This window comes from Scyliorhinus canicula, chromosome 8 (assembly GCF_902713615.1).
Source record: "Scyliorhinus canicula chromosome 8, sScyCan1.1, whole genome shotgun sequence".
Taxonomy (NCBI): domain Eukaryota; kingdom Metazoa; phylum Chordata; class Chondrichthyes; order Carcharhiniformes; family Scyliorhinidae; genus Scyliorhinus; species Scyliorhinus canicula.
This window is the reverse complement of record NC_052153.1, coordinates 186282569-186307512: the sequence shown is the minus strand read 5'-3', so window position 1 is coordinate 186307512 and position 24944 is coordinate 186282569. Positions and strand designations below refer to the sequence as shown.

The 24944-nt window shown below is 48.5% G+C and overlaps 1 protein-coding gene across 1 annotated transcript in view; it reads right to left on the bottom strand.

Annotated features, from left to right (window-relative positions):
• Positions 1–24944, bottom strand: part of LOC119970734 (probable ATP-dependent RNA helicase DDX60) — a 174252-nt gene that overhangs the window by 63937 nt on the left and 85371 nt on the right. Inside the window, 6 exon segments of the mRNA XM_038805842.1 lie at positions 3637–3732; positions 6303–6422; positions 8291–8440; positions 10917–11075; positions 13563–13741; positions 17584–17836. Coding sequence (XP_038661770.1) covers positions 3637–3732; positions 6303–6422; positions 8291–8440; positions 10917–11075; positions 13563–13741; positions 17584–17836 — 957 coding nt within the window.

Sequence of the window (24944 nt, the reverse complement as noted above, 5' to 3'; positions counted from 1 at the left end):
ATCCTGAACAACAGCACAGGGCTGAATGGCCTGTCGCACATTCTGTGTGATTCCAGCAGCTGTGGCTTCCACAGTGCGAGGCTAGAAGATTACATGCCAGATTCCTATTGATACAGAGAGTTGCGAAGATGTGGGAATTAATTGGGTACTCTAAATTTATTTTAAAAAACAAAGACATACATAAGATCGAGGCAACTCAAAACTGATGAAGCTTTGGAGGAATATCGGAAAAGTAGGACGAATCTCAAAACGTGCAATAAAGAGGGCTAAAAGGGGTCATGAAATATCTTTGGCTAACAGGGTTAAGGAAAATCCCAAAGCCTTTCATTCGTATATAAGGAGCAAGAGGGTAACTAGAGAAAGGATTGGCCCACTCAAAGACAAAAGAGGGAATTTATGCGTGGAGTCAGAGGAAATGGGTGAGATTCTTAATGAGTACTTTGCATCGGTATTCACCAAGGAGAGGGACATGACGGATGTTGAGGCTAGGGATGGATGTTTAAATACTCTAGGTCAAGTTGTCATAGGAAGGGTGAAGTTTTGGGTATTCTAAAAGGTATTAAGGTGGACAAGTCCCCAGGACCGGATGGGATCTATCCCAGGTTACTGAGGGAAGCGAGAGTCAAAATAGCTGGGGCCTTAACAGATATCTTTGCAGCATCCTTGAGCACGGGTGAGGTCCCGGAGGACTGGAGAATTGCTAATGTTGTCCCTTTGTTTAAGAAGGGTAGCAGGGATAATCCAGGGAATTATAGACCTGTGAGCTTGACGTCAGTGGTAGGCAAACTGTTGGAGAAGATACTGAGGGATAGGATCTATTCACATCTGGAAGAAAATAGACTTATCAGTGATAGGCAGCATGGTTTTGTGCAGGGAAGGTCATGTCTTACAAACCTAATAGAATTCTTTGAGGAAGTGACAAAGTTAATTGATGAGGGAAGGGCTGTAGATGTCATATACATGGACTTTAGTAAGGCGTTTTATAAAGTTTCCCATGGCAGGTTGATGGAAAAAGTGAAGTCGTATGGGGTTCAGGGTGTACTAGCTAGATGGATAAAGAACTAGCTGGGCAACAGGAGGCAGAGAGTAGTGGTGGAAGGGGGTGTCTCAAAATGGAGAAGGGTGACTAGTGGTGTTCCACAGGGATCCGTGCTCGGACCACTGTTGTTTGTGATATACATAAATGACCTGGAGGAAGGTATAGGTGGTCTGATTAGCAAGTTTGCAGATGATACTAAGATTGGCGGAGTTGCAGATAGCGAGGAGGACTGTCATAGAATACAGCAAAATATAGATAGATTGGAGAGTTGGGCAGAGAAATGGCAGATGGAGTTCAATCCAGGCAAATGCGAGGTGAAGCATTTTGGAAGATCAAATTCAAGAGCGGACTATATGGTCAATGGAAGAGTCCTGGGAAAAATTGATGTACAGAGAGATCTGGGAGTTCAGGTCCATTGTACCCTGAAAGTGGCAACGCAGGTTGATAGAGTGGTCAAGAAGGCATACAGCATGCTTGCCTTCATCGGACGGGGTATTGAGTACAAGAGTCGGCAGGTCATGTTACACCTGTATAGGACTTTGGTTCGGCCACATTTGGAATACTGCGTGCAGTTCTGGTCGCCACATTACCAGAAGGATGTGGATGCTTTAGAGAGGGTGCAGAGGAGGTTCACCAGGATGTTGCCTGGTATGGAGGGTGCTAGCTATGAAGAAAGGTTGAGTAGATTAGGATTGTTTTCGTTGGAAAGACGGAGGTTGAGGGGGGACCTGATTGTGGTCTACAAAATTATGAGAGGTATGGACAGGGTGGATAGCAACAAGCTTTTTCCAAGAATGGGGGTGTCAATTACGAGGGGTCACGATTTCAAGGTGAGAGGGGGAAAGTTTAAGGGAGATGTGCGTGGAAAGTTTTTAACGCAGAGGGTGGTGGGTGCCTGGAACGCTTTGCCAGCGGAGGTGGTAGAGGCGGGCACGATAGCACCATTTAAGATGCATCTAGACAGATATATGAACGGGCGGGGAACAGAGGGAAGTAGATCCTTGGAAAATAGGCGACAGATTTAGATAAAGGATCTGGATCGGCACAGGGTGGGAGGGCTGAAGGGCCCGTTCCTGTGCTGTAATTTTCTTTGTTCTTTGTTCTTAAGACAAGTGGTTGAAGGCATTTGGGGACATAGGAACAGGAGTAGGCCATTCAGCCCATCGAGCCTGTCCCGCCATTTAATGAGATCGCGGCTGATCTGTGGCCTAACTACTGCACCCATGGAGGATAGACATCAGAACAGACTGGGAGGACTAACTGGCCTGTTTCCATATCGTAACGTCTATGTATAGACGTCCCGCACATTCCGGCGGGGTTTCGGCTGGGTGGTTATAGGGGCAGGCAGTCGGAGGCGGAGGGGGGGGCAAACTCGAGTACGCTTCACCCGATGCCAGGGTTATGTAGCTACATTGTGTACCTTGTGTTGCCCTGTTATGTATTTTCTTTTATTCCCATGTAGTTAATGATCTGTTGAGCTGCTCGCAGAAAAATACTTTTCACTCTACCTCGGTACATGTGACAATAAACAAAAATCCAAAATCCAAATCAACTGACTTTGAGCCCAATTAGTCCAACGAGCGGAGCTGAGCCGTGTCGATAAAGTGCAGATGAGGAATCTTCTCCAAAAGCTATCATCACACAAAAAGGTCTGGCAAGAGCTGGATTGACACCAGAACCAGCTGCTACATCGGTCAGGAAAGATTAAACAAACTGCTATTCTTTTCTCCAGAGAGGGGTGAGCAATAGAATTTACCATGATGATAACCCCATGAGAGGGAAAGGAATAGAAGGATACGCTGATGAGGTAAGATGGAGGGGGGTGGAAGGAAGCTCCTGTGGAGTGTAAGTACCACCATGGACTAGTTGGGATGAATACCTTGTCCTGTGCTCTAAATACTTTGCAACTATCTCGAGCTTCAAGTGATTCACACAGCAGTGATTATTATTCAACTTGTTGGACAATTTAGATTGGGATTCTACCAAGGGGCACCACGTCCCACTGTGGCGACTGGAAGCGGGTGGGAAGAGGAACTGGCTTCGGGATCTGAGCCCAATTGAGCACCAGGGTTGGTCCGCACCTCCCAGAGCTGCCGGCCTAATCACAGGTCGTTGCTTCATTCCCCACTGGAAGAGGAGGCCACGGTGGAGCCTGCGGGGAGAAGGTAAAGGCATCGCCACATCGAGGCACGCTGGAAGGGCCGGGTAAGTTCTATAATTTACTGTGCCGACATCAAGGCTCGCAGAATCAGAAGGGTGAACCCCTCTGTGCCCCAGCAATGCCGAGGGCCTTGCCAGTAACACTGGGGTGGAGGGTTGGGGTTGGTGGGAAGGAGGGGAGGAGGGGAGGCCTTTTCATATCAAACGAATGGAGCAGCCAAAAAGGTACAACCCCCAATCCCCACCCCTCACTCTCTTCCCTTCACAAACATGCTGGGGTGGTGGTGGTTGGGGGGGGGGGTGTCACCATGGTTTCTTGTTGGTCTGGCCATTTTATGTTGGGTACCGATAAAATGCCAAGAAAATGCTGGTGGGGGGCAGAGAGCGGCATTTAATTAGCCTCCCACCTCGGTAAAGTCCAGCCCTCAGTTTCTTACCTCGTCGAAAATCACGTATTGAATCTTGTTGACCCAATCCTGTAGGTGAGGAGACAGTAGGAGAATTTCTAAACACTGTGGGACTGTGACAAGGACCTGGAGATACAGGACATACTGTCATCACAAGCAGAATTCACCATCGTTCACCCTCCATAAACCTATGCCCAATCCAAGCTATGCGGCCCACATTCCATCATGGACTAAGTCTCATTCCCCATCACTCCATGCCCACCGACCCAATATGGCTCCTGGTCCTTGAAAACCCCCATTTTCAAATTGTAACAGTCGTGGAGTTGAGACCATAATCGGATCAACCATGATCAGAGCAGGCTCAAAGGGCCAATAGTCTATTCCTGCCCCTACGTGCTGTGTTTCGATGCTCGAGACCCTTTATAGCCTCGCACCCCTCCCTCCCACATCTCTGTAATCTCCTCTAGTCTGACAAACCTTGAAAGATTCTGTGCTGATACGTCTGAGCACAGTCCTGTATATTGTTAGCCATGCAACCTCCAACCAGCTGGTGGCGATAGAGATCTATCACGTGACTCGAGATACCCGCCAGTTGGTAGTAAGTCGTTCAAGAGGATAGTCGCACTAAGAGAACCTCCAGGAGAATTCACTGAAATAATTTAGTAGCCATCATTTGTATCATAGTATGTTATTTATATTTCCACCCGTTTGTTAATAAATCATTCTTCTCATTAAAGGACGGCTGGGACCATGTGTCCCGGGCGCCGTCGTGAACGCGGTACATCGGGGGCGGAGCACCGGGGGAGGGCCTTCAGGTGACGTGCTGAGGCCGTCCCAATGGCGTGCGGCACGATGGCGCCGTTTTGAGGGGGCGGAGCTTGCAAACCGGCATCAAACAGGCGCCGCCCCCGATTTAGTCGTAAAAAGGGATTCTGCGCCCGCCCTCCAATTACGAAATCGGCGTCGGGGAAAGGAGAATCCAGCCCTATATGCTCAATGTGCATCTATACTACGGCCACAAGACCGAACATAGCATGTTCCTCCAAACCATGGGTTTCTTGTGCATCATCCAGATCCTTTGGCCAGCTATTAGCAGCTAGGCCTTTAGTTATCTCGGCCCTATAACAATCCTGTTCGGGACAAGTAACCTTTTGTTTAAAGTGGAGAAAGTTTGAAATCCCAGTTACCCACTAGGAGAATAAAACCAAAAATAAACAAAATTATCCTTACTGTACAAAGTCAACAAGATAAAATAATTTAAAATATGCCTCTTACACTCCAGCATTTGAAACTAAGATGAGGTAAATATGAATTAACAGGCAAACTGTGATTGAACACATCACACTGTACACTAAATGGCACGCGCAACTATGACAGATCTGAGAACTCCTTCCAGATGTTAATGAGTCAAAAAAATCTCATTAACTCTGTCTCCCCTATCAGGGATTTCAACTCTTAATTTTCAAAGATTTTTCCCTCAAAAGCTCTTCCAACTCAGGCTGCCTCAACAAAGGCTCACTTCCTAATGGTTCAACCTCTTCTCCTGAGACTGCATTCCATGGTGTTCTCAAAGCTGCATTCCGGCCATTAAACACCAAAACACTGTCAACTCTTTCCCACATCACTGGCTTCACTAACCTGGCATTTGCCCCAGTCTCCCAGCTGCACCATGCTATAAATTGTTCCCAAGACTTCCCTAAGCCCCAACTGCCTGGCATGGAACCAGTGAAGTTCCACCACCTTCTCACCTCCCCAGGACCTCTCTGGACCCGAACTGCTTGAATCCTGCTAACAGCTCCCAGAGCTTTTTTATGAGCTGCTAACCACAAGAGGTCCACACTGAAACCAATATCATCTCCCAGCAAACATACTTGAAATTGGAGAACTGTCTTGAGCTCCATCCACCCATCTCTATGACGACGTAGTCTTCCCATGGTTCATTGAATGCTTTAAACTAATTGCGATCTAGCTCGAAGTAAGGTCTCACTCTGGACTGCACTTCTTCGCAAGCAGTACAGACATGATGGGCGGGATTCTCCGTTGCCCGACGCCGATACCGTAATCGGTGATCGGGCGGAGAATCACTGTTTATGACCGAATCGGGGGCGGCGCCTGTTTTCGAACGCTCCGCCCCCTCCAAAACGGTGTCATCGAGGAGTACGGCGCACGGCCTCAGGACGTTACCTGAAGACCCTACACCGATGCTCCGCCCCTGATGGCCGAGTTCCTGACCGCGCGGGACACGTGTGCTCCACGTCTTTGTGAACCCAGCGTGGTGGCTGTGGACTGTGCCCAGTCGGGGTGGGCATCGCTGGCTGGGCCAGCGTTTATTACCCATCCCTAATTGCCCTTGAGGGGGGCAGATAAGATTCAACCACATTGCTGTGGATCTGGTGTCGCGTGAAGGCCAGACCAGGTAAGGCCAACAGATTCCCTTCCCTAAAGGGCCAGATGGGTTTTCACAACAATCGACAATGGTTTCATGGTCACCACTAGACTTGTAATTCCAGATTGTTATGGAATACAAATTTCACCATCTTCAGTGGCGGGGTTTGAACCTGGGTCGCCAGAGCATTACTCTGGGTCTCTGGTTATCTAGTCCAGTGACAATACTACTAAGCCACCACCTTCTGCCTTCTTGGCATTTGTAAGCATCTTACTGACTATTAGATTATGTAATAGCACCAGGAACATACCTGACAATTATGCACGTTGTTCCTGTAATCCCTTGTGAAGCATCCACACACCACCATTCCTTCGGGTAAGGACTTGGTAAACCTTCCATAGACGGTCGCCACCACCTGATTGACAAGGGCCTAAAGAAGGAGCAGATGATATAAATGTATTTAAGGCTTGAAGGTCTGCTGAGTGCTACTGAAGACAGCTAGTAAGCCACCCTCTTTCAATCCTGCCTAGTCATAGCAGAGAGAGGGATTGATACACACACATACACGCTTCCTGTCCATTTTCATATTGTATCGTATCTATTGAAATGAAATGAAAGGGCGGTTGCTATGTGGAATTCTCTGCTGAAAACCATTGTTGAAGCTAAATCCTGAAATGCTCTTCTCAGAATATCTAGATGGTCTCTTGAAAAATAACACAACAGAGACGCTGAATAATCAGCGGGAGGATGGGACAAGATGAGGTGGGTCATACGGACAAAGACTCGCCAGATCTTGGTGACCCAAGTGACATCTTCCTTTACGCAAACATCAGATTCAACTTCCCAACAAATCAGCGCCTTTTTCACCTCTAGCGTAAATTATTGCGATTATTTGAAATTTGATGTTCTTGCAGTTGTCCTGATGAATGTAAGTTCCAAGAATATGGGAATCTTTATCCACAATGTGAAGCACAAACTGGTTAGTTTCTGAGAGTTGCCTGGCCCCTCAGGTGAAAAAGAGGGAGGGGGGGAGATTCTGTTTTTCCACTGCTGCCCCTCAATCAATCATTAAAAGATGGATAATCTGATAATCATCATCATACTGCTGTTTGTGGGAGCTTGCTGTGCTCAAATTGACTACTGCATTTCCTACATTACAACAGTGACTACACTTCTAAATGTGCATCATTGGCTGTAAAGGGCTTTGAATCATCCAATAGTCATGAATGACATTTCATGATTGCCAGTCTTTCTTTCATTGTAGCTGAACCATGGCGGGATTCTCCGATCCTGGGGCGAAGTGATCAGCGTCGTAAACGCCGGAGCGTTTTACGACGGCGACATCTGGCCCCTAGGATCAGCGATCCTGTGCTGCACAGGGGGCCAGCATGGCACTGGAGAGCCTCACGCTGCCCATCCAGACATCAGCACGGGCGCCGTGAGTCCGCGCACGCGCACCATGGCCGGCGCGAGTTCGCGCATGATTGTGGGTTGCCGTCTCCGCGCCGGCCCCGGTGCAACTTGGTGGAGACCGACAGGGGCCCGGCACGGAGGAACATAGAACATATAGAACATATAGAACATAGAACAGTACAGCACAGAACAGGCCCTTCGGCCCTCGATGTTGTGCCGAGCAATGATCACCCTACCCAAACCCACGTATCCACCCTATACCCGTAGCCCAACAACCCCCCCCCCCCCCCCCCCCCCCCCCCCCCCCCCCCCCCCAAACCTTACTTTTTAGGACACTACGGGCAATTTATCATGGCCAATCCACCTAACCCGCACATCTTTGGACTGTGGGAGGAAACCGGAGCACCCGGAGGAAACCCACGCACACACGGGGAGGACGTGCAGACTCCACACAGACAGTGACCCAGCCGGGAATCGAACCTGGGACCCTGGAGCTGTGAAGCATTTATGCTAACCACCATGCTACCGTGCTGCCCCCACCGGGATAAACCCACCCGCCGATCAGTAGGCCCCAATCGCGGGCCAGGCCGCCGTGGAGGCCCCCCCCAGAGTCGGATCCCCCCCCCCCCCCCCCCCCCCCCCCAAATCAGGCCGCCCCCACAGCCTGAACTCCGAGGTCCCGCCGGGTCGGACCACACGGGAACGACGCCGGTGGGACTCGCCCGCACTCGGGCACTCGGCCCATCGCGTGGGCAGAATCGCCTGGGGGCCATGTTGACAATCGGCGGACTGGCGTCGGAGTGGTGTCGCATGATTCGCGCCCCCCGACGCGGGGTCGGAGAATCCCGCCCCATGTTTCTGAGCTAACCAAATTTTGTTCCTTACCTTGGTGGGTGAAACATACACCACCACGCCAGTATCACTGGTCCTCAACACCTTCTCCATACAGTAGTATGATGCGTAGGTCTTCCCTGATGAGGTTGGAGCCACAATCACTGCAGATTCATTGTTGTCCACTGCATCTAACAGCTCTCTCTGAAAACCAATCGTATAGATGTCTCAGACTTATTACAACACTCTGACATAAAACAATCTTTACAGCCTCCAGGTTGGTTGTCAGGAGTAAAGAAGCAGTTACTTTTTAATACATGTTTCATTTCCATTGTGTCAAATTATTATGGGGAGAGGGTAGAGAGTCATTATTTAGTGGGTTAGAGGGATGTACATATTCTGATGTTGAATAATTCGACGTTGAATAATTCGATCAAATCTCCAATTAACCTTCTCTAGATAAAGATAGATAGTTTTTTGAAGAATAAAGGGATTAAGGGTTATGGTGTTCGGGCCGGAAAGTGGAGCTGAGTCCACGAAAGATCAGCCATGATCTCATTGAATGGCGGAGCAGGCTTGAGGGGCCAGATGGCCGACTCCTGCTCCTAGTTCTTATGTTCTTACCCTAAGAGGCACAATCCCGATTTCTCTGATATCTCCACACAAGTCCAAACATTCTAGTAATTCAATTCTGCACGTGTTCCAAGGCCTTGACATCACTCTTTTTTTTTTTAAATTTAGAGTACCCAATTATTTTTTCCAATTAAGGGGCAATTTAGCGTGGCCAATCCACCTACCCTGCACATCTTTTGGGTTGTGGGGGTGAAACCCACGCAGATACGGGGAGAATGTGCAAACTCCACACGGACAGTGACCCAGAGCCGGGATTCGAACCCGGGTCCTCAGCGCCGTAGGCAGCAATGCTGACCACTGTGCCACCGTGCTGCCCGCTTTGACATCACTCCTAAAATGTGGGGCGGGATTCTGCGGGGTGGGCAACTCCGGCGGGAAGGGGTGGCGTGAACCACTCCGGTGTCGGGCCGCCTCAAAGGTGCGGAATCCTCCGCACCTTCAGAGGCTAGGCCGGCGCTGGAGTGGTTTCAGCCACGCCGGCCGGTGGGGAAGGGGCTTGGCGCCACGCTAACCGGCGCAGAAGGGCCACAGCCGGCCAGTGCGAGTTGGCGCATGCGCGGGAGCGCAACCTCATCCCAGCGCATACGCAGGAGGGGTTCATCTCCGCGTCGGCCATCACGGAGGACCACAGCGGCCGACGCGGAAACATAGAGTGCCCCCACGGACCAAGCCCGCCCACGGATTGGTGGGCCCCGATCGCGGGCCAGGTCACCGTGGGGGCACCTCCCGGGGCCAGATCATCCCCCACCCCCCCCCGAGGATCCCCGAGGCCGCCCGTGCAGCAAGGTCCCGCCGGCAAATACCTGGTGTAACATACGCACGCAGGACCCGCTGAAAACGGGCGGCTATTCGGCCCGTCGCGGGCCGGAGAATCGCCGGGGGGGGGGGGGCGCTGCCAGCGGCCACCGACCGGCGAGGTGCGATTCCCACCCTGCCAAATCCCCGGCGTCGGAGAATTCGGCAGCCAGCGGCAGCGGGATTCACACCTCCCCCCAGCGAGAACCCCGCCCGTGGTGCCCAGAATTGGACTATCAGCTCCAGCCAAGACTAAGGCAGCCTTTTATGAAGGTTTAGCACTACTTCTGATGAAAAACCATTCAGCTGTCTCAAAATCCTGGAACTCCCTCCCTAACAGCACTGTGGGTGTACCTACACCACATGGTTCAAGAACACAGCTCACCATCACTGTCTCGTTTGCAATTAGAGATTGTCAATGAACGTTGGCCTGGCTAGGAACCTCCACACCCTACAAATGAATGTATCGAGAAAAAATAGTTTAAACTGCTGGTGTTTCGAAAGAACTGAACCTCCACAAACCTCCACGGTTCCTGTGTCGCTCCAGTTCTGTTCTCTTGAGCATCAGCCAATTTTAATCGCCCTGCCATTGATGGATGGACTTTCTGTCTGCTGGGTCCTAGCTCTGGAATTTCCTTCCTGTACCTCCCTCCACCTCTCAAACTCACTTTCCACCTTAAGATGCTCCTCAACAATCAGCACGGTGGCGCAGTGGGTTAGCACTGCTGCCTCACGGCGCCGAGGCCCCAGGTTCGATCCCGGCTCTGGGTCACTGTCCGCGCGGTGTTTGCACGTTCTCCCCGTGTTTGTGTGGGTTTCATCCCCACAACCCAAAGATGTGCAGGGTAGGTGGATTGGCCACGCTAAATTGCCCCTAAATTGGATAAAATTAATTGGGTACTCTCAATTTATTTTTTTTAAAAGATGCCCCTCAAAATCCACCTCTTTGACCAATTTTTAATCACCTGGCTAAATATCACCTTCCACAGCTTGGTGTCAAACTATGGGTCTCAGATTCAAACTCATGAAACATTAGAAGCGTGCCGGTACGCAGAGTAAGCCGCTGAGCGAGGTAGCAAAGGGTAGCGAGGTAGCAAAGGCAAGCATCTCAGCAGTTGGGTGGTCCAGCACCCATTTTGTTAACTCACCTCTGGTCGGGGTGATATCCTCCTCACAAGGTCAGCTCCCTGTGCTATGCCATGACTAGGAATTCTTACCCCTCACCCAAAATGGTCAAAATAAAATAAGCTACCTGCCAGGTATCCGGTATGAAATGTTGAACCCTCGGATCCGGATCTTTCCTTTCCTCCCGGAATAGATAAGGGCCCATATATTTCAGCTGGAACCGCGATGCTCCCAGACCGACTGGAAACTTTGGATCTCTCTCCGGTACTTTTTTCTTTCTTGGTTTCTGTGGTGGAAAATTGTGAGGCAGGAGTGAATGTAAATCTAGAAAAGTTCCAGTTTCTTTTATTTTTTCATGAGATGTGGGGGGCCGGCGTTTGTTGCCCATCCCTAATTGCCCCTTGAAGAGTGTCTTGCTGGGCCATTTCAGAGGGCAGTTAAGAGTCAACCACATCGCTGCTGGTCTGGAGTCACATGTTGGTCAGATCAGGACTGGGATTCCCCGAGTCCGCGCTGGGTCGGAGAATCGGGTGGGTGGGGGGGGGGGCGGGAATCCCGCCACGCCGCCGGGCTGCCAATTCTCCGATCACCGGAGGATCAGCGGCAATCGTGCCCACGCGGCGCAGGTTGGGGCCCGTCGAAAGTGGCCCCGCGGCGATTCTCCACGCTCGCGGGCCAAGTGCCCACCGAGTCCCGCCGGCGTGGTTTACATATGGTCCCACCCGGCGGGGCATCGCCATGCTGGCTGCGGGAGCCGTCCTGGTAAGGGGGCGGGGGGGGGGTCCGACTCCGGGGAGCGGGCCTCCACGGTGCCCAGGCCCGCGATCGGGGGATACCGATCGGCGGGTGCACTCATTCCGGGGGGGGGCTATATTACTCCGCGCTCGGCACCTGCAGGGCTCCGCCATATTGCGCGGGCGCGGCGCCGAGATGGCCAGCGCACGGGTGCGTGGACCCACGCCGGCCGTGCAGGGCCGACTTTTGGCGCCAGAGCAGCGCACAGCACTCCAACGCCATTCTAGCCCCCGAAGAACAGGAGAATTACTGGGCCTGGAGGCCCGTTGACACCGGCGTCGCTCGCGCCGGTTTTTGGCGCCGGTGTCAACACTTGGCCGGGATATAGGAGAATCCCGGCCCAGGTAAGAACAGCGGCTTTCACGCCTCAAGGGGCATTTTGAACCAAATGGCAATCCGGAAGTTTCATGGTCATCATTACTTTTTAATATTGCAGGGAGGTATTGGTATTATGATAATGTCACATTACTGAAAGGAGAGACATATTGCTGAAGCATTTCATCTTGGACTCATCAGGACAAACACAATAATGCTAAATTTCAAACCACTGCAAGAATTTATACTGCAGGAGATTGATTGGCAAGTTGTCTCTGATTGGCTGTGCTGTTGCCATGGAGAAATCAATGGGGAACTATAAACTCGATGGGCTCCCAAGTAATTCACAACAGGCTTGAACATATTGCTTTTGTTTGCAGAGAACATTTGTATGAGTGAACGTTGCTTCCAGCAAGTGTAAATGAGTCACAAATGAGCTTTACTGCTTATCTTAAATTAATAGTTCGTGTAGCTCCACTGGTGTAGGCTGCTACTGTGGTAAAATCGAGGTGACCCCACTGCTGGCGAACATGGCTCAGAACCTGCGTTTTGCTACAACATCGCCACTCGTGTTAAATACCCAGACTTTAAATGGCAGACACAGAGAAAGTGTTTCCATTTGTGGGGAAGAGCAAAACTAGACCTGATCAATACAAGAAGGTTACTAAGAAATCAAATGCGGATTCAGAAGAAACTCTTTTACCCAAACAAGAGTTTGGAATGTGGAACTCGCTGCTACAGGGGATAGTTAAGATGAATCAAGCCTGAGCGTTAAACAGAGATATTTTTACTCAATTGTTCACTACATAGAACATTGGTGAAGGCTGGTGCGTAGATTGAGGACAAGGTTTACGAGGGTGTCAGAAATATTGGAAGATTTTTCATAGCTTGAAGTTCGAGACATCCTCCTAGCGTAACCCACCCAGCAAGATAGTTCTGGGATTAAACATTATCCATCCAGGAAAATAAAAAAGAAGCAACGCATTGGAAGCTGAGAGTAACTGTGAACTGTTTATGATAATATCATTTTAGTGGAGGGTGTGATGTGTGATAAGTGAGAAGGAACTGTCTGTTTCAATAGTTTGCAGTACAGGTTGGGGACAAAAGAAAATAGTGTTTGGTCAATGCTAGTTTTTTGGTAATTTGTTACAGTAAAAGTATTAAACATTTTGATATTTTATTCTTTCAGCTGTTAACCGGAATCTAAAAATTTTCTTTAAATATTAATGGTCTCTGCGCAGATCCTGTGGTGTGGGATTCACTGTCCCGCCGCACTTATTTTCTGTATCGGGTCGCCCCCACGGACGGCAGGATTCTCCATCCTGGTACCCAGCCAATGGGGTTTCCCATTGTGGCCATCGAAACGGGGGAACCCGCCGACAGAGAATCCAGCGTGTGATGTTTGACAGGTTGGCGGAAGCAGATTCAGTCAGTAGTAACTGCTCAAAAAGGATTTGGATAAATACTTGAAGGAGCCAAAGTTTGCAGAACCCTGGGTGACGAGCTGGGGGGGTGGGGGTGGGGGGGGGGGGGGGGGGGGGGGGGTGGGTCAGAATTAATTGGATAGCTCTTTCAAAGAGCCAGCAGTGATGGATTGAATGGCTTCCTTCTGTGCTCTTTCATTCTATAATTCCAATCCAAGCTTAAGGTACCTGGGTTTTACCTGTTTTGCATCTATCATCTCCAACACGGTGCCTTTTAGGTTGAGGAATCCCAGATCCTTGAGGTATCGAGCCAATTTATTTAGCACTGTAGGACTCAGCTGATCCTCGTGTTTGTCCAGAATATTGTGAATTCTTCGCATCAAACACACTGCGAAGCTCATATCTGGCGAGAGACTCTCTGTTCAGATAATTGGAAGGAGAAATGCAGAGCGTCAATTTAATATACAGTCTCTCATAGAATGCCTGAAGTGCAGAAGGAGGCCATTTGGCCCTGCGAGTACGCACCAACCTTCTGGAAAACAACTCCACCCAAGCCCACCTTACCACTCTATCCCAATAACCCCTTCACCTAACCTATACATTGCTGGACACTAAGGGGCAATTCAGCATGGCCAATCCATGTAACCTGCACATCTTTGAGCTGTGGGAGGAAACCGGAGCACCCGGACGAAACTCACGCAGACACGGGGAGAAAGTGCAAACTCCACACAGATGGTCACCCAAGGCCGGAATTGAACCCGGGTCCCTGGAGCTGAGAGGCAGCAGTGCTAACAACTGTGCCACCATGGGGGAGGGGTAACGATGGCATAATAATATTGTCACTACACTGGGTAATGTTCTGCGAATGCAGGATTGAATCCCACCACGGCAGTTGGTGACATTTGAAATTTAAATGCCCCATGACGCCATTGTCAATTGTTGTTAAAAACCCATCTGGCTTACCAGTGTCCGTTTAGGGAAGGAAATAGAAACATACCAAAAGGATCAGGAGTTGGCCATCTGGCCCTTTGAGCCTGCTCCGTCCAACATGATTATAGTTGATCCTCTATCTCAACACCACACTCCTGTGCTCTCCCCATACTCCTTGACACCTTCAGAGTTTAGAAATCTAACTATTTCTTTCTTAACTACATTCAGTGATTTGGCCTCCACGGCTTTCTGCGGTAGAGAATTGCACCGGCTCACCACCCTCTGAGTGAAGACGTTTCTTCTCGTCTCCACCCGAAATGGTCCACCCTGTATCCTGAGACTGTGACCCCCTTGTCCTTGACTCCCCCCCCCCAACAACATCTCAGCCAATCTGTTCAGCCCTGACAGAATTTTATACGTTTCCATTCGGTCCCTTCTCATTCTTGGGAATTCCGGTGACTGCAGGCCCAGTCGGCCCTCTTCCTCCTCAAAAGACAGCCCTGCCATCCCAGGAATGTGTAGTGACAATATTATTATGCCATCGTTACCCCTCCCCCATGGTGGCACAGTTGTTAGCACTGCTGCCTCTCAGCTCCAGGGACCCGGCTTCAATTCCAGCCTCTTTCAACGGCCCCTGACCGGCACCACGTTGACCGTGCACGCGCCACTGGCGCCAACTCTCCGGTCGCCTGAGAACTACGTTCCGCCGTCGGACCCGATCGCAGGTCTGAGGCCCCATTCTCCGCCCCCACGTCGAGCGCCATTTCGGCGTGGAGGCTCGGACAATCCCGGCCGTTTTTTTTTTAAAACTATCAATGGTAGTTTCATGATGTTATTAACTGAGGCTAGCTTTATATTTAGGATTTATTAATTCAATTTAAATTCCACCAGCTGCCGCAGTGGGATTCGAAGCCATGTCCCCAGAGCATTTGCCTGGGCCCCTGAATTTCTAATCCAGTGATATTGCCTGTCATGTGAGAGCACCTTTAAGAAATGGATGTTCGAGCAATGTACCTTTAAGAAAATTGTGATGTCAGAGAGTGGGCGGAGCTGAGCTCAGTTCGGCCATTTTGAGGTTAGTTCTGAGTTTTAAGTTTCAGTTTGAAGAAAGCTTGGGTGTGGCTGAGAGCTGCATTGCCGGTGATCTCTTGCCATGAAGGACTATCTCTTAATCCTTTGGTGAAATCGGAATTGTAAAAAGGTCTCAGTATTGAACATTAATCTAATGTGCTTCTGTTTGAAGGATTTGTTAAGTCTTTTGGATGTGTAAAGGAACAGTTTGCAGGATTGGGTAGTGTTGTATTATTTTCGGGGTTATCTTTGAAGTAAGGGGGTGTTAAGAGATCCAATGTTTATTTAAAAGGTTAATTTGAGTTCATGGAATAAACATTGTTTTGTTTTAAAAACCACATATGCATAATTGTAATACTACACCTGGGGAACAAGCCGTGTGCTTCAAAAGCAACAATCCATTAAAGGTGGGGGTTGGTTGAACTCCATGATACATTTTCGGGTTCTGAAAACACCTCTCCCATGACATGCCATCTCGCCCGTGTTTGACGTGGAAGGTAATGGATTGAACTTTACACAGGCAGGAGGAGGGGCGGGGGTGGGGGGGGGGGGGGGGCTGGGATCTCCATTCGTGGGTGAAAACATCAGGGTCTACCTGGCTCCTGCTGAACCAGATCCTTCCGCTGCCATTTAATGTTGAGCCATTAATTGGCTCAAGCCAGGCCTTCTCCCTCCACAGTGAAGCCATAGTGCTAACCACTATGCTACCATGATTCAGGGATAAATATTGAGCGGGTCACCCAGGCAGATCTCCCCTTTCCTTCTTCAAAATAGCGCTGTGGTAGCGTGCCCCTTCAAGGGGAAGGAGCCCCAGAGTGCCATGTGACCTGATTGGCCAAAGTTATTACTTTAATAAACCGTTATTCATTAATTAACCATCCGTCAGAATATTACAAGCAACGTGGGAGATTTTAACTTCCACCTGAGAGGGCCTCCGTTTGACATCTCATTGAAAAGCTGCCACCTTTAGCAGTGGCTCACTCTCTCAGTGCAGTACCCGAACGTTATTCACGAAGGCCTCGCCTTGACAACCCTGCCCCTCGCCTGAGGCGTGGTGACCCTCAGGTTAAATCACCGCCAGTCAGCTCTCTCCCCCTCAAAGGGAAAAGCAGCCTATGGTCGTCTGGGACTAAGACCATTTTACCTTTTACTCGGAGTGTCTGGTTACATTACATGTTGGTCTATTGTTGGCTTTCATTTAGCTGCCATCGAAATTAACTTGGCCGCTGAGGAGCATTCCTCTATGTCTGCGATATGATATGGGCCAGAGTTTAGAGAACCCCAAAGTGTATCATGGATTTTCCCCTGACCCACAATTTTCAATAGATTGTGGTATGGGGAGCACACGGCCCACTCTACAGGTGCGGTGCAGGAGAAATGGAAAAGTATTTTTTAAAGCAAAACAATGTTTATTCTATGAACTCAAGTTAACCTGTTTAAAACATACAGTGAACATCTTAGCAACCATTAGTTGAAATACAACCCCAAAGAATACAACACTAAATAATCCATAAACTGTCCTTTTAACATCCAGAAGACATAAAACACTTTTACCAGAAGCACATTAGGTTTGCATTCACTACAGAGAACATTTATAATTTTGACTTCACCAAATGATCCAGAGATAGTCTTTTGATGGCAGAGAGATCAACAGTACACCTGCTCTGTCTGGCTTCAGCTCCAACACTGAAAAGGAAACTAAAGCACACCCTGCAGCAAACAGCCTAAAACAAAAGTAAAAAGCTGACAGACAGCACAGCTCCACCCACACTTTGACATCACTGCAGTAATAAGCACCCATTTCGCTACAGATATTTATATACACACCCAGTTATAAACACCCATTTCCTAAAGGTACTCTCACATGGTTTGTTTTCATTGCTTAGTTCTTCCTATCTGCATAAACACTCATTTTGCTCGGATTAATTTGCATTCGGAACTCCCTTGTCTTCACCATGTCCACCCTCTTTGCTTCACCATCGGCTGCCGTGCCTTCAGATTCGCAAATCTGGGATTCCCCCTTTAACCCACTCTGCCCCCTTTACCTCCTTTCCTTCTTCAAAACATTCATCAAAACGTTCACCAAGCTTCAGACCCACTGCTCTAACATCTCCTCGGTGATGCTCAGTTTTAACACCACTGCTGTGGTCATTCTGGGGTTACATAAATGTAAGTTGTTGCTGTATTGCCAGATCTGACTTGGGGGAGGGGGGGGAGGGGTAAAAGCCATAAAATCCAGAGTAAGTGCACCGTTTCTACCTTTAGGTTGGCAGCGTTCGTCCCAGGCTTTACAGCAATATTCAATCCCTTCCATCTCAGCGGTAACTTTCACAACGTCACTTTTACAACGCTGTAGAAACTTCTCCAGACATTTCATTCCTTTGTCAAAGTCCTGGCTGATTTCTTTCTTGATTGATTCCTTCTGTGTGTGCCATACTTCCCAGGCCCTCTTCTCCATTTCCGCCTCCTTCCTCTTCGCCTGTGCTTCAATGATGAGGGCTGCACGCGTCTTCTGGTTTTGAGAGAGTTTGAGAGAGGTAAATAAACTCTAAGCATGGGCAAACCCTACCTCGTGGCTAATATTCAATATATGTTCAGCACGGTGGAGCAGGTGCAAAATAAGTGAGCAGCAAGCATGGGTTTGCGTGTGTGTGTGTGAATGAATGGGAGTGTGCATGTGGGTGTATGAGTGAGTGTGAGTGTGTGTCTGTGTGTGGGTGAGTGTGTGTCTGTATGTGAGCAAGATTAAATATGTCTCTGTGTGCGTGAGCCAGGTTAAGGTTGTGTGTCTGTGTGTAAGTGAGTGTATGTAAATGTGTGTCTGTGTGTGTGAGAGTGCACGTAAATGTGTCTACGTTAGTGAGAGTGAGTATGTGTGTGTCTGTGTGTGAGTGAGAGTGAGTGTGTGGGTGAGCCAGCGAGTTGTGTGTCTGTGTGTGAGTGAGTGTGAGTGAATGTAAATGTGTGTGGCTGTGAGTGAGCAAGTGTGCACGTAAGTGTGTCTGTGTGAGCGAGAGTGAGTACGCGTTTGTGTGTGTCTGTGTGCGACAGTGAGATTGTGTGAGTGGTTCTGTGCGTGAATGTGTGTGTATGTGAGTGAGTATGGGTGTGCTGTGAGCATAGATGTTACTTTTAAAAATATCTTTCGGGAATATTGTGTTATTCTGTGAAGCAGGCAGTTTGTGTGTGCGCATGAATGTGTGTGCATGTATATATGTGCATGAATGTGCGTGCACGTGTATATGTGCATGAATGTGCATGCATGTGTATATGTGCATGTATGTGCATATGTGTATATGTGCATGTGGGTGTGTAAATGATTTAATTAACCTGGGAAAAGGTTACGAAGGGGAGATTGTTTGGGACGGTATGAAAGAGTAAAGGTGTAATGAAACTTTCCTGGCAGAGCGTAGTGTAAGTAAATACCGTTAAATTTCAATGGGGTGTAAGTAAGGTTTCCAACTTGTAAAGGTTTCTGAAGTAACCAAAGAAAGGCTATTAAATTTTATTGGACCTGAAAGTAAAGCACAAAAGATGTTTATATTTTGGAAAGTTGAGTTCAAAGACGTGCTGAGGACAATAATATTGTAGATGGAAAGGTAAATGTATATTTCAGGAGAGATGTTAACTTGATTTGGTGTTAGAACATAGAACATAGAACAGTACAGCACAGAACAGGCCCTTCGGCCCTCGATGTTGTGCCGAGCAATGATCACCCTACTCAAGTCAACGTATCCACCCTATACCAGTAACCCAACAACAGCCCCCCCCCCCCCCCCCCCCCCCCCATTAACCTTATTTTTTTAGGACACTAAGGGCAATTTAGCATAGCCAATCCACCTAACCCGCACATCTTTGGACTGTGGGAGGAAACCGGAGCACCCGGAGGAAACCCACGCAGACACGGGGAGGGCTTGCAGACTCTGCACAGACAGTGACCCAGCCGGGAATCGAACCTGGGACCCTGGAGCTGTGAAGCATTTATGCTAACCACCATGCTACCGTGCTGCCCACAAATGGTGTTGGCTGTGTGAAGAAGATTGCCCAGACACAGCTCTGGGCTGGGAGAAGATCAATTTAAATCAGTCATCCAGTTAAACCAGAAAAGGCTTGGGCTGCAAAAAGCAGTCTTATTCTGATGTTTTGAATTCCCACAGCAAGAGTAGGGGGGTTGGCCGCGGGGGTCGAGAGGTCATGTGGCATACTTCTATTAAAGCAACAATTGTTTTCCCTTGGACAATATTACTGGATTTTTATGGTTCAACATATATAAGGGTACTACTGCCTATGTGTCTGATCAGACAGGAACCGTTGGCAGGGACTATTTTGTAAGGCTAATTTTAACTGTGTAACTGTAATCTTGTGTGTTTAAGTTTTATGTTCTTGTTAATAAACCTATGCCGGCGGGATACTCCGTTAGGCCGGCAGCTTGGGGGTTTCCCGATGGTGTGGGGTTGCCCCACAATGGGAAACCCCATTGACTAGCATAACGGAGAATCCCAATAAAACAGATATGCGGCGCAGACGGGGCAGAGAATCCAGCCTCTTGGATTTTGCTTGTGCAACTGGGGGTTTAGCACTGCATTTCATGGCCGGGTTTGCTTTATGGCACATTGAACACCGTAGTATCTAGGCATTATATCTACAAGGCTCCCAACATCGCTGTCCCAGCATAGGAGAAGCAAGATAAAGATAGATTAAAGTAAAGATAGATAGTTTTTTGAAGAATAAAGGGATTAAGGGTTATGGTGTTCGGGCCGGAAAGTGGAGCTGAGTCCACAAAAGATCAGCCATGATCTAATTGAATGGCGGAGCAGGCTCGAGGGGCCAGATGGACTACTCCTGCTCCTAGTTCTTATGTTCTTACGTTCTTATGTAAGATGGACCTCCTGAAGAATGAATATGGAATTGCAGGAACACCTTCGAGCTTGAAAGTGGACCTCGTCGATGACACTGAAGCTGAAAGATCCACATGAAAGATGGTCCCCCCAGCGATTGTGGTGGTGTTCCGGGGTCCAGGGGCAAACTCCAGGGGAAGCTCCAGGCATTGTGTGGGCGCTGAGAGTCAGAGGGGGCATTTAAAAAGAGCGGGAGCTGAGAGTCAGAGCGGACATTTAAAAAGAGCGGGAGCCGAGAGTCAGAGCGGGAGCCGAGTGTCGGAGCGGGAGCCGAGTGTCGGAGCGGGAGCCGAGTGTCGGAGCGGGAGCCGAGTGTCGGAGCGGGAGCCGAGTGTCGGAGCGGGAGCCGAGTGTCGGAGCGGGAGCCGAGTGTCGGAGCGGGAGCCGAGTGTCGGAGCGGGAGCGGAGAGTCAGAACGGAGTTTTAAAAAGAGTGGATGTTGATAGTCAGAGCGGAGATTTAAAATGAGTGGGACCTGGGAAGGCGCCTCTGGGCAGCGGCTGAGTTAGAAAAACAATTCAGCAGTGACATCATAGGAAAACGGTAAGTTCGTTGGCTGATGAGTAACTGCTGACTTGCATTACCTGTTCTAAATTGCTTCAGATTAAAGGAAAAAAAGAGAAAAATGTTACATATAAAAAAGATCAAAACTAATTGTAAATTTTAAAAAAAATTAAAAATGAATTAAATGAAATAGTGATGAAGGGCCAGGCGATGTGCTCTACCTGCATGATTTGGGAATTGGGGGACCCTGTTGTGGTTCCCAGTGGCCATGTCTGTAGTAAGTGTTGGTTGCTTGAGGAAATTTGGCCCAGGTTTGATGAACTGGAGTCTGAGCTTTGAATGCAGTGACACATGAGGGAGGGTAAGAGTTACCTGTACACTGTGTTTCACACCCCTTAGATTAACTACCTTGAATTCAGCCACTGGTCAGGTACAGAAGGGTGTGACTATGAATGAGGTAGGTCAAGGGATCCAGGAGGTAGGGTTGTAGGAGCCTCAGCCTTTGTCCTTGTCCAACAGGTTTGAGATTCTTGCTCCCTGTGTGGGCAGGAAGGGGGACTGCAGGATGGATGAGCAAACTGACCACAGCACCGTGGTACAGGGAGCCATTCAAGTGAGGGGGGGGGGGGAGAAACGAAATGCAGTCATATTCGGGGATAGTATAGTTGGGGGCATAGACACTGTTCTCTGTGACCAGGATCAAGAATCCTGAAGGTTTTGTTGCCTGCCTGTTTAAATGCTTGGGATCGGGATATCTCATCTGGGCTGCAGAGGAACTTGGAGCGGGAAGGTAAAGATCCAGTTGTCGTGGTCGACATCGTTCCCAACAACATAGATAGAACAAGGAGAGGTTCCGCTGAGGGAATATGAGCAGCTAAGGGCTAAATTGAAAGGCAGAACCAAATAGGTGATAATCCCAGGATTACTACCTGAGCTAAGTGGATCCCAAGGAAAGGAATTCCTGGAATGTATACGGGAAGGTTTTTTAGAGCAGGGAACACTAGGCAACAGGCAATACTGCATTTAGTGATGTGTAATGAGTCAGACTTGATTAGGGAACTTAAGGTGAAGGAACCCTTAGGGGACAGTGACCACAATAGGGTAATAATAATCGTCTTTATTATTGTCACAAGTATGTTCTATGTTCAAAGTAGGTTACATTAACACCGCAATGAAGTTACTGTGAAAAGCCCCTAGTCGCCACATTCGGGTACACTGAGGGAGAATTCAGAATGTCCAATTCACCTAACAAGCACGTCTTTCGGGACTTGTGGGAGGAAACCGGAGCACCCGGAGGAAACCCACGCAGACACGGGGAGAACATGGAGACTCCGCACAGACAGTGACCCAAGCCGGGAATCGAACACGGGTCCCTGGCACTATGAAGCAATGGTGCTAACCACTATGCTACAATAATAATTCACCCTGCAGTTTGAGAGGGAGAACTAAGAACAAAGAACATATAAAAATACAGCACAGGAACAGGCCCTTTGGCCCTCCAAGACTGTGCCGACCACGCTGTCTGTCTAAACTAAAATCTTCTACACTTCCTGGGTCCGTATCCCTCTACTCCCATCCTATTCATGTATTTGTCAAGATGCCCCTTAAACGTCACTATTGTCCCTGCTTCCACCACCTCCTCCGGCAGCGGGTTCCAGGCACCCACTGCCCTCTGCAGGGAGATGCTGGAATCAGATGTAATGGTTTTAAAATAGAATAAAGGTAAATACAAAGACATGAGGGAGGAGCTGGCCAGAGTTGATTGGAAGCGGAACTTAGAAGGGAAGACATTTGGACAGCATTGGCAATATTTGGTGGTTATTCAGGAGGCACAACATAAATTCACCCGAAGGAGGAGGAAACATGTTAAGGGGAGGATGAGGCATCCATTGCTGATAAAGTATAAAAGAAAAAGAAAAAGTACACAAAGTGGCAAGGATTAGTGGAATGCCAGAGGATTGGGAAGCCTTTAAAAGCAAGCAGAGGACAACCAAAAAAGCAATAAGGGGGGAGAAGATGAAATATGAGTGTAAGCTAGCTAGTAATATAAAAGAAGATTGCAAGAGTATTTTTCAGAAAGGTAAGAGGGAGGTAAGAAAGGACATTGGACCACTGCAAAGTGAGGCTGGAGATGTAGAAACAGGGAAGAAGGAAATGGCAGAGGAACTGAATAGGAACTTTGCATCAGTCTTCACGGTGGAAGACACCATGGTATGCCAGGCCTTCACAAGAGTCTGAGGTCAGAGGTGAGAAAGTGACCATCACTAAGGAAAAGGTGCTGGGGAAGCTGAAAGGTCTGAAGGTGGATAAATCCCCTGGACAGGATGAACTACATTCCAGGATTCTAAAGGATGTAGCTGAGGAGATTGTGGAGGCATTGATGGTGATCTTTCAGGAATCACTGGAGGCATGACAGGTCTCAGATGACTTGAAAGTGGCTAATGTAACACCGCTGTTTAAGAAGGGAGGGAGAAAGAAGATGGAAAATTATAGGCCGGTTAGCCTGAATTTGGTCATTGGTAAGATTTTAGAGTTGATTATTAAGGATGAGATTGCAAAATATTTGAAAGTGCTTGGTAAAATAGGACTGAGCCAGCAAGGATTCGTCAAGGGGAGGGCCTGTCTGACAAATCTGTTAAAGTTCTTTGAGACGGAAATGAGGAAGTTTGGCAAAGGAGAACCAGTGGACTTGATCTATTCACATTTCTAGAAGGGTTTGAAACGTTGCTGTATAGGAGGCTGCTAAATAAGATAAGAGCCCATGGTGTTAAGGGTAAGATCCTGACATGAATAGAGGATTGGCTGTCTGGCAGAAGGCAGAGAGTGGGGATAAAGGGGTCCTTTTCAGGATGGCAGGCGGTGACTAGTGGTGTGCCTCAGGGGTCGGTGCAGGGACCACAACGTTTCACGATATACATTAATGATTTGTAAGAAAGAACCAAAGGCATTGTTGCTAAGTTTGCAGATGATACAAAGAACATAACATAAGAACATAAGAACATAAGAACTAGGAGCAGGAGTAGGCCATCTGGCCCCTCGAGCCTGCTCCACTATTCACTGAGATCATGGCTGATCTTTCGTTCACTCAGCTCCACTTTCCGGCCCGAACACCATAACCCTTAATCCCTTTATTCTTCAAAAAACTATCTATCTTTACCTTAAAAACATGTAATGAAGGAGCCTCAACTGCTTCACTGAGCAAGGAATTCCATAGATTCACAACCCTTTGGGTGAAGAAGTTCCTCCTAAACTCAATCCTAAATCTACTTCCCCTTAATTTGAGGCTTTGCCCCCTAGTTCTGCCTTCACCCGCCACTGGAAAGAACATCTATCCTATCTATTCACTTCATAATTTTAGATGTTTCTATAAGATTCCCCCCTCCCCGCATCCTTCTAAATTCCAACGAGTACAGTCCCAGTCTACTCAACCTCTCCTCGTAATCCAACCCCTTCAGCTCTGGGATTAACCTAGTGAATCCCCTCTGCACGCCCTCCAGCGCCAGTACGTTCTTTCTCAGGTAAGGAGACCAAAACTGAACACAATACTCCAGGTGTGGCCTCACTAACACCTTATACAATTGCAGCATAACCTCCCTAGTCTTAAACTCCATCCCTCTAGCAATGAAGGGCAAAACTCCATTCGCCTTAATCACCCGTTGCACCTGTAAACCAACTTTTTGCGACTCATGCACTAGGACACCCAGGTCTCTCTGCACAGCAGCATGGTTTAATATTTTATAATTTAGATAACAATCCTTTTTTTTGTTATTTCTACCAAAACCTCACCTTTGTCAACATTGTATTCCATCTGCCAGACCCTAGCCCATTCACTTAACCTATCCAAATCCCTCTGCAGACTTCCAGTATCTTCTGCACTTTTTGCTTTATCTGTGGAGGGACAGGTAGTATTAAGGAAGCAGGCGGGCTGCAGAAGGACATGGACAGGCTAGGAGAGTGCGTAATTAAGTGACAGATGGAATATCATGTGGAAAAGCGCGAGGTTATATACTTTGGAAGGAAGAATAGAGCCAGAGGCAGAATGATTTCTGGAATGAAGGGCCTGTCATATGAGGAGCAGTTGAGGACATTGCCCTGTACTCGATGGAGTTTAGAAGGATGAGGGGGATCCTATTGAAGCTTACAGACTAATGAGAGGCCTAGATAGAGTGGACGTGGAGAAGATGCTTTTACTAGTGGAAGAAACTAGGAATCAAGGGC